The sequence below is a fragment of the Oncorhynchus keta genome, chromosome 4, assembly GCF_023373465.1.
Source record: "Oncorhynchus keta strain PuntledgeMale-10-30-2019 chromosome 4, Oket_V2, whole genome shotgun sequence".
NCBI lineage: Eukaryota > Metazoa > Chordata > Actinopteri > Salmoniformes > Salmonidae > Oncorhynchus > Oncorhynchus keta.
In genome coordinates this window covers 26,511,285-26,522,109 of record NC_068424.1, presented here as the reverse complement: position 1 = coordinate 26,522,109, position 10,825 = coordinate 26,511,285, and the positions used below count along the sequence as shown (strand labels likewise).

At 41.8% G+C, this 10,825-nt stretch overlaps 1 protein-coding gene across 2 annotated transcripts in view; it reads right to left on the bottom strand.

The window, feature by feature from the left end:
• Positions 1-5,034: 5,034 nt before the first annotated feature.
• Positions 5,035-10,825, bottom strand: part of prex2 (phosphatidylinositol-3,4,5-trisphosphate-dependent Rac exchange factor 2) — a 245,216-nt gene continuing 239,425 nt past the window's right edge. For both annotated transcript variants that reach the window (XM_052504945.1, XM_052504946.1), the window contains exons 40-41: positions 9,150-9,217; positions 5,035-7,056 (exon numbers count right to left, since the gene is read on the bottom strand). In XM_052504945.1, coding sequence (XP_052360905.1) covers positions 7,011-7,056; positions 9,150-9,217 — 114 coding nt within the window. In that variant the 3' untranslated portion in view covers positions 5,035-7,010. The remainder of the gene's footprint in view (positions 7,057-9,149; positions 9,218-10,825) is intronic.

Sequence of the window (10,825 nt, the reverse complement as noted above, 5' to 3'; positions counted from 1 at the left end):
GCTTCAACATATAAAATGTTGAATTCCACCCTGTAGTGCAGTCTTGTTTAGACCTCAACTCAGGTATTCCCATCTGGCATTGTGTAGACTTTAGTTTTTCAGCACCTACTGTGCTCTTGTGGAAGTATTCCACAGCTGCTTTCACTTTGTCCACAGTGGACTGTATCAGCTTCAGAGCATCTCTTACAAATCTGGTTGATTGTGTGGGCAAGACATGGATGATGGGTCCATTTTAACATTTTCATGGCTTTGTTTATGTTAGCTGCATTGTCGCTAACACAACAGAGCACTTTTCCATATTCTTGCCATTCTCTGGCCACTCTCAACAGTTCCTCTGCCAAGTTCTCTGAGGTGTGTCTGTCGCTGAACTCAAAGCAGTCCAGAAGACAGCTAGACATTGAAAAATCTTCAATGAAGTGACATGTAACTGACATGTAAGAAGTGGTTGCCCTTGATGTCCAGCAGTCAGTGGTAAGGCAAACTGCAGTAGCTTTTTGAACTCTTTCCCACTCTGAAGCCTGTGTGCTCTTGTACAGTTGTGGAATAAATTATTTTTGAAAGTGTTTTCCTGCTTGGAATTGTGTACATTTGATTTAGACTTTTGCTATAATTTCTAAAACCTCTGTCCTCCACGATCGAAAATTGCTGGAAATCGGTGGCAATCATTTTAGCCAATGCAATATCAATTTGGCCTGGTTTTGCTACAGACATAGCATAAACTGGTCCATAGAAGACTGCGCTGCTGTGGGTCGCAGAGTAGGCCTACTTGACTGAGTGGATGGCTCCACCACTGTCTCTAGCAGGCCCGCTAGTTTCTCGAAGCTCTGCTACAGATAACTTCACAGTTGGGTGCACAGTTCGCATACGCCGGTGTCGGTTGTGTGTAGAACCGGCTTTACATGAGATTTTGTTTTTGCAAATTCCACACTGTGCTCTAACATTGTCTACATGATTCAAATGCATCCAAATACTACTGTGCTTCCGACTCATTTTCCAGCTGTTGTCTTCACAGCTGTCCTTCCTCTCTCTTCTGCTGCTAACTGTGTGACTGCGAGTGAGTTGGCTCGGCCCTCCCTCATGCATCTTTGGTTCTTTGGTTGACACTGCATGTCTGATTGACATGAACAACAGGTGAGGCTGTTAATCTGAGCAGACAGTCAGAACAAATGTGTGCGCTTGAGCATTTAGGCCTATACTTTTTTTTCATTCTTTAAATTAGTTAATTCTATTCATTTATATCGTTTGATTATTGATATCTTCATTTTTTTTGTATTTTTATAAATAGAATTGGATCGTCTGATAAGCGAGCCGCCTCCCAACATTCACCTACAAGAACCAGCTCTTAGAGCCGACTCGTTCGCGAACGACCCATCACTAATAGCTAGTAACCATGTAATTGTACTACTCACTTTCCTCCCAGACCATCAGGTCACTGAGTGTAATTGATTAGCTACAGTAACTCACTGTGAATTTTACAATAATCCACTTGTAACTACTGTATACTGAACAAAAATATAAACGCAACGTGCAATAATTTCAAAGATTTGACTGAGTTACAGTTCATATAAGGAAATCAGTCAATTGAAATAAATTCATTCAATAGGCCCTAATCTATGGACTTCACATCACTGGGATTACAGATCTGCATCTGTTGGTGTCAGGCAGTTCTTTTTAAACGGTAGGGGCGTGGATCAGAAAACCAGTCAGTATCTGGTGTGACCACCATTTGCCTCATTTGACACATTTCCTTCGCATAGAGTTGATCAGGCTGTTGAATGTGGAATGTTGTCCCACACCTCTTAGTGGCTGTGCACAGTTGCTGGATATTGGCGTGAACTGGAACACGATGTGGTACACATCGATCCAGAGTATTCCAAACATGCTCAACCGGTGACATGTCTGATGAGTATACAGGCCATGGAAGAACTGGGACATTTTCAGCTTCCAGGAGTTGTGTACAGATCCTTGCGACATGGGGCCGTGCATTATCATGCTGAAACATGAGGTGATGGCGACAGATGAATGGCACGACAATGGGATTCAGGATCTCGCCACGGTATATCTGTGCATCTAAATACCCATCATTAAAACACGGTTCTATTTGTTGTCCGTAGTTTATCCTTGCCCATACCATAACCCCACAACCATCATTCAGCCACTCTGTTCACAACATTGACATCAGCAAAACGCTCGCCCACACGACCCCATACGTGAACAGCACAGTTCTCCATCATGCCAGTGGCCATCAAAGGTGACATACGATACCGAACTGCAGTCAGGTCAAGATACAGGTGAGGACGACGAGCACGCATTTGTTAAAATAGCCAGACTGGCTGGTGGTCTCAGATGATCCTGCAGGTGAAGAAGCTGGATGTGGAGGTCCTGGGCTGGCATGGTTGTGAGACCAGGTGGACGTACTGACAAATTCTCTGGCAATAGCTCTGGTGGACATTCCTACAGTCAGCATGCCAATTGCACTCTCCGTCAAAACTTGAGACATCTTTGGCATTGTGTTGTGTGACAAAACTGCACGTTTTAGAGAGGCCTTTTATTGTCCCCAGCACAAGGTGAACCTGTGTAATGATCATGCTGTTTAATCAGCTTCTTGATATGCCACACCTGCCAGGTGGAAGGATTATTTTAGCAAAGGATAAATGCTCACTAACAGGGATGTAAACAAATTTGTGCACAACATTAGAGAGACATTTTCTGGGATATTTTATTTCATCTCATGGAACATGTTGCATATGTATTTTTGTTCAGTATAGTTGAGAGTAAATGATTGAAAATTAAACATGAACTTCCTGTGAACCAGCTGCCATTGAGCTACTGGAAAATGCACAGTAACCTCTTAATAGTGCGGCTCTTGATTGTCACAAGTTCTTATTAAAAGAAACTGCAGTACTGACAATGTCAAAAGAGGTGCTCTACTTCAAACAACATAATGATAAAACCACTTAAACTGCTACAACATTGCCAGTGAAGGTTGGCACAAATATATTTTAGACCATGCCCCCAAATATGCTAATGAGCCCCCACCAGCACATTGGCTGCACCGATGTTTCAAAGTGCAGTAATAATTGTACCTAATGCTACATTCGTAACCAAGTGGGAAGTGGGAAAAATCCACTTGAGCGGCCCTCCAACTGGTAATTACTAGAGGGAAATTAGTATCATTTTGGAGGTGAAACTGCGTTAGCGCTGTCAAATCCACAACCATCTCCCGTCATTATATCTGAAGTGGAAATAGCCATTGGCTGTACGGAGCTGCATTAAGAGGAATCCCATGCAGCCTTGTTTACTATCTGTAACATTGGAATGTGATAGGTAATCTACACCACGATAAGGCTGATAGAAATTCTTATTATTTCCTTTCATGATTTTCAATTTGAGTGTCATTGTTTCTATATAGCCTACACTTTCTCGTTATGAGCTTCTAACGAGAGTAGGATGGCTGTGGCTTTGTGACAATGACCACACGAGCAGCTGCTCACCCATTTGACAGCTCGAACACAGTTACACCTGCCATACCACCAAAACACCAGCTATGCAGGTGTCGACATTCACGTGTTTACGCTTGATCTGATTGAATCTAGGCCTTAATGTTGTGTCCCTGAGCACTGCTACTTTTTAGTTGGTGTTGTCAGATAGTCACACAAGTATTGATTTGATTAGTAAAGTACAGGAATGTATTCTTGCCAATAAATCTGTGGCCGATCTCTGTCATGGCCACAGACCTGGTGGCGAAGCAGGAAATTCAGGTTGCTGTCATCTAAGAGGTAGTTCAACTCCCGGGTGTGGTAGCGTCCCAAGTGTGCCAACCAATGCTGAGGTCAAATCCATTTAAGTTCCAGTCAATTCAAAAAGTAAACCAAATTATAATTCTGAACTTTCCGCTATTTAGATAATTGAATTAGAATCGATGTGTACTTCCTGAATATAGTTGTTGTGTATTTACTGAGAAAATACAGTGCAGCTATAGAAAGACATTAACATATGTTTCCACTGTTCTCACCGCAACTCAGTAGCCGGTAACTTACCATAAAATGACCGTGATTTAAAAAAAACAGTTTGTGCCATAACCGCATCTAAAGTATCCTATAGGTTTAAATGTAATTGCAAATGAGGCATGCCAAGTTCCTTTGCAGGGCGTATCAAAAAGTACCCAAATGCATTGAGATTGAAAGTAAATATATAGCAAAACACTAATACGGTAAGTATCCTATTACTGTACTAATGTACTGTATAACTATCATAAACTATCATAAATATAAATCGTTTTCCTTAAATGTGTATACATTTGAATAAAGCTGAAATGTACTTTGAAGTGTAGGAATACAGGTGAAATCAACTACTGGTGGCGTAGCAGAAAGGAATGTGGTGAATCAAGAGGTTGTGAGTTCAAATCTTAGATAAGGACATGTTGAATAATAATTCCTGTATAAATAAACATACACAATGTAGTCAGGTATGTCAAAGTGTTGTTAAATGTGTAAGTTGAAAACACTGTTAAAAGCATTGTGCGTATCACAACGCCACCTTTTTGTTTGCAGGGCATCACCTGTGAGATTTCATGTGAACATTTAAATCCACATGTGAAAGGTTGAGAAAAGTCCACGTGAAACGTCATGTGAAATATCCTCACATGTGAAGTGCTCCAAAAACAGCATGTGGTTTTTCCAGGAGGGTAGACAGACAGGGATCTAGAGAGAGCACTTGCTAAGCGAAACCACCAGCAAAGACAGAACAGTTAAGACAGTGCCGTATTGCAATACCTCTTTACGAGTCTTAAGACGATCTTATAATGTAGGCTGCATCCTATCTTCGTCTAATTACTTATGTTCGATTAGACTTTTTCTTTTTTAAATGATTGACTATTATACCGCAACGTTGAGGGAGCGAGCCTAGCGCGCGCGCATTTCACGCCACCGTTCATACACGCTGTAAACCGTGTACGTGACATGTCAAATTTGATTTGATTTTCACAGCAATCTGCAAGTAGAAACAAAGTGTAAAATACAATCCTTCAGGATGTCTCCTTCAAATCGGTTTAATTGAAATTAATGACTACAGCGTAACATTGTATATTTAAAAGTAATACAGAGGAAATTGGTTTCAAACGAGAGAAAGTACATTGTGTATATGGCAACTATGGAGGGTCAGTCTCATAATATGAAAATAAATTACAGTAATTTTCAGTCAAACAAACAAACATGGCTATTGGTGTTTTATCTTTTTTTTTTTACAGTTGCATCTTTACATTTCTCTTTCTTTTAATGTGTTTTCTCCTCAACACATTATAAGCTGCTATATGGCAAACAGGCACCTTCATTATGCAATATTAGAAAAGGTACTTATTTCAAACACTATGTGTTTACAGTAAGACATTGAGAGATATATGGGGACAGCTGTCAAACAGAAGGCCGAGTCCCAAATGGCACCCTATTTCCTATACAGTGCACTACTTTAGATCAGGCTCCATAGGTCTCTAAATAGGGAATAGAGTGCCATTTGGAGTGTATCCAAGCTCATCTATGCAGTTTGATATTCCATGTTTGTATAGTCCAGTAACTAACCAACTCTATAATGTTGTTACCAATATAGCAATGATACTGTAAGTAATACCTAAATACAGAATAATACTTAGCTCCTGAGTACTGGCAATATACAATATTTAAGTATATTTATATATATATTTCATAGCTCTACTTACATAAGCTTGGAGTGCTGTTTTAATACTGATGGTTCATGTAGGAACCTCTTCATATCAGGGTGTCACTTCATGTGTGTATAGATGATCATGTTCATATCTGTAATACACCATCATTAAGGCACAGAGACTGCAGAATGGAAAACACACGAGCTACACTGCACCTTTCAGTGGTCCCTTACTAATCTTTAGGTGCGTCTCAATCCACTTCACTTGTGATCCCTTCCCTCCCCGACTCCACTCCCTCGGGGAAACGTCGTAGACACGTCACTGGAGGGCTCACTCCAAGTGAAGGGAGGAGGCAAAGGTGCTGATTTAGATTGGAATGCGGCCTGGGACTCTAGAGAAGGTATGCAACTAGAGTGTCAACAAGGCTACATGGTAGTGTTCAAGGTGTCATACCTGCATATCTACACGTCATTTTACAGTATCGCTATGATCAATGTTACAACAACATTTGCATGGTTATCAACATAGCCATGAATGCATTATCTGGAATGAGCGAAGTTGGAGAGAAAGGAAAATAAATTACTGTGCAAATGGGGCACAGCAATTTTGCCCCACAACTCATATAATCTCATTCCATTTTCACACCATATCCAAACAAATATCAAACAACATCAGTCAGGTCATGGAATGGTCATTTCCTGAACTTTGTGATAACAAAACAGCTCATTTTCATTCCATGATAGTTATTTGCAGAAAGAAAGAACATAGATGGATAGGCTGCATTCCATTTCAGTTGGCTGGTTGGACGTCAGCCTCAAGGCACCAATCTCAGGCTCTGTTGTTGTTCCATTATAAAACACTATTAATGTTAAATGAGATGCAATGTAGCTGGACACAAGACAAATATATAAATCCATTTTAAAATCAGCTATAAAGTACAGCACAATAGCGGAGAGAGAAATAGAGTATTAAAAATTCACTATTTACAAATTGTGAACCCACTGAGCCCACTGTTGAGTGACTGAATGTGGGCATTTTGAAAAGGCAAGCTGGCTGTCGATGAGAGAAAATGTTCTGTTTCCAGGTCTATGTCCCATATGGCACCCTCACACCCTATATAGTGCACTACTTTGCACCAGAGCCCTATTGGAACCCACTGAACTCACGAGTGTGAGCATTTTGGGTCCTGGTCCAAAGTGGTGCACTAAATAGAGAATAGGGTGCCATTTGGGACACATCCCTAGGTTGATTCTTCAGTGGTAGAAAGAGAGAAGTCTTCTAAGGAATGGATCAGGAAAAAGGATGAGCAGAGCTTCGCTGGACTGGACAGCTCCATACAGGAACTAGGGAATTAGGAATCACCCTCTGGGGGTGGAGGCTGGCACAGCTTATACAGTCTGGTGGGGAAAACACACGTACACACAATTAGGAAAGGGGCTCACTGTTTGCTACAGTTAGAGATAAAGGTGTACACATAGCATGGCATAGACAGACGCACGCACATACACACACCCGCCCCCCCCCCAGACCCACACACACAGCGTTCTTAGTTCTGCACCCATTCAGCCATGAGGCAATGTGAGTGCCTGCCTTCAAAATGCACATTAACACAAATTCCTGTTTCCTACTGTAAGTTCTCAAAGCGTAGAATGCTAAAACAACACAACAAGCTGCCCTAGCCTCACCGCAATTCTCCATCAGTAATCAACCCTCTCACAGACCTGTCTCAAAGTCGCACAGGCTGCGTCCCAAATGGCGCCCTATTCCCTTTTTAGTGAACTACTTTTAACCAGAGCCCTATGTGTTTGTAGGGAATAGGGTGCTGTTTGGCAAGCATCCTCAGAGCGTCTAAGGAGCAGTCACTAACGCCGCACCTATTATGACAAACCCAGTGAGAGCGCAGAAATTTCCCCCGCGGCCAGCACAGCTCAACACTAATCACAGCCCCACTTAATTGCTTTTGTCAATCCCACTAAAAGGTTCAAAAGGGCTGCATGTCACAAAAGGATATGTCAAAGCCAATTGGCTGTGACAGCCCCTATCCCCTATTCTTATCTATCATCGACTCTGCAGGGGGCTGGGTGGGAGAGGCTGCCGTTTTCTGTTCTCATAGAAACAATACAACGCATACACATATCAACACACAAATATGCATAAAAGCATTCTAGCACTTGAACGGTAGCACTATACAGTAGCACAGTACTCACACATTATTCACACCCCTTGACTTTTTCCACATTTTGTTTTGTTACACCCGGAGTTTAAAATGGATTAAATGTTGATTTTTTTTTGGTCACCGGCCTACACACAAAGTGGAATTATTTGTAAAGATGTTTTAATAAATTAATTAGAAATGAAAAGCTGAAATGTGTTGAGTCAATAAGTATTCAACCCCTTTGTATGGCAAGCCTAAATAAATGGTAAAAATGTGCTTAACAAGTCGATAATATGTTGCATGGACTCGCTCTGTGTGCAATAATAATGTTTAACATGATTTTTGAACCTCATCTCTGTACCTCACACATACAATTATCTGTAAGGTCCCTCAGTCGAGCAGTGAATTTCAAACACAGATTCAACCACAAAGACCAGGGAGGCTTTCCAATTCCTCGCAAAGAAGGGCACCTATTGGTAGATGAGTAAAAAAATATACAAAAATAATAATAATCCTTTTGAGCATGGTGCAGTTATAAATTACAGTTAATACGCCCAGTCACTACAAAGATACAGGCGTCCTTCCTAACTCAATTGCCGGAGAGGAAGGAAACCACTCAGGGATTTCACCATGAGGCCAATGGTTACTTTAAAACAGTTACAGAGTTTAATAGCTTTGATAGGAGAAAACTGAGGATGGATCAACAACATTGTAGTTACTCCACAATACTAACCTAAATGACAGAGGGAAAAGAAGGAAGCCTGTATATACTAAAACTATTCCAAAACATGCATCTTGTTTACAAGGCACTCAAGTAATACTGCAAAAAATGTCCTAAATACAAAGTGTTATGTTTGGGGCAAATCCAATACAACACATTACCGAGTACCACTCTCCATATTTTCAAGCATAGTGGTGGCTGCATCATGTTATGGGTATGCTTGTAATCGTTAAGGATTGGTGAGTTTTTCAGGACAAAAAAAAACAGAATAGAGCTAAGCACAGGCAAAATCCAAGAGGAAAACCTGGTTTCCTCCCAACACTGGGAGATGAATATACCTTTCAGCAGGACAACAACCTAAAACACAAGGCCAAATCTACACTTGAGTTGCTTACCAAAAAGACAGTGAATTTTGAATTCAGGCTGTAACAACAAAATGTGGAATAAGTCAAGGGTTATGAACACTTCCTGAAGGCACTGTATCATCAAGCTATTCTGTGGTGTTGTGTCTAGTAGCATGTGGATGAGGTGAAGCTCTATAAGCTTACCTTGGTGCAGATTACTACTCTATGGTGTTGTGTAGGTGTGGATAGGGTAAGGGGGTTTCAGCTTACCTAGGTACAGAGGACGGAGTGCGGTCTCTCACTCCCAGGTTCTTGGCTGAATTCTGAACTCTCGCCCCCTGAAAGACATAACAGAATCATCAATTCCAGCAAGCCATTAGGTAGACACAGATATCACCATCACCCCCGATGAGACAAAACCACGACTCGTCAGAGCTTTTTGCCAGTCCTGTCTGGTCCAGCAACTGTGGGTTTGTGCCCATAGGCGAAGCTGTTGCTGGTGATGTCTGGTGAGGACCTGCCTTACAACAGGTCTACAAGCCCTCAGTCCAGCCTCTCTCAGCCTATTGCGGACAGTCTGAGCACTGATGGAAGGATTGTGCGTTCCGGGTTTAACTCTGGCAGTTGTTGTTGCCATCCTGTACCTGTCACGCAGATGTGATGTTCAGATGTACTGATTCTGTGCAGGTGTTGTTACACGTGGTCTGCCACTGCGAGGACGATCAACTGTCTGTCCTGTCTCCCTGTAGCGCTGTCTTGGGCATCTCACAGTACAGACATTGCAATTTATTGCCCTGGCCACATCTGCAGTCCTCATGCCTCCTTGCAGCATGCCTAAGGCACGTTCACCCAGATGAGCAGGGACCCTGTAAATCTTTCTTTTGGTGTTTTTCAGAGTCATTAGAAAGGCCTCTTCAGTGTCCTAAGTTCCATAACTGTGACCTTAATTGCCAACCGTCTGTAAGCTGTTAGTGTCTTAACAGCCGTTCAACAGGTTCATTAATTGTTTGTTTCATTGCACAAGCATGGAAAACAGTGTTAAAACCCTTTACAATTAAGATCTGTGAAGTTATTTGGATTTTTACAAATTATCTTTGAAAGACAGGGTCCTGAAAAAGGGACATTTCTTTCTTTGCTGAGTTTATGTACCAAGCAGGCCTCAAAGCAGAGATGACCAGTAAAGAAATGATATCCTGTTATAAATATTATATGATCTCCTGCTGTTTTCTCAGATCACACTTTTTTCAGCATCACTGAACCATTCTGCTCCACAAGACCTTGATCCACAATGCATGAAGACACTCGGAACATAATTCAAATCGTTGCAGAAACCAATTGCTGCGTTCTGAATTCTCAACCCTTCTCCCTTCTTCACTCACTCCCCCGAATGCATTTAACAGCATTGGATTGGTGGAAGCATGGCTGCAGGATATGCCCTCCTTATTTAGTTCTCACACCTGTCAATTCCTTTTAAATCCACGAGGGGGTTATTTGAAGGGTAGAGAATCGAAATTGAGCAAATCATTGAATTCCAACTTAACTTTAGTGACAGCCTTGGGGCACCAGGTGTGGAAACGAACATCTCTCATCCGACCCAGGAGAACAGCTAAAAGTTATGATCAAAGAGATCCAACATCCCCATTCTGTATTTTAGAACCTCATGTCCTTGTTGGATCGACTTGTTTGCGGGGCGTACATCCAGACGAGCCCGAGGGGCTAGGCCACATCATTTATATCTGCCTCCCAAATGGCGCCCTATTCCCTACATAGTGCACTACCTTTGACCAGAGACGTTTGGGAATAGAGTGCCATTTAGGACAAAGACGACATGTCTCCAATGCCTGAGGGACGAGGGATGCGGGCATGACTCAGAGATGAGAATCAATCAGATTTAATCATGGCTGCCGCTGGTTTTTTAATGTGCAGTTTTGCTCCAGAGAGAGAAA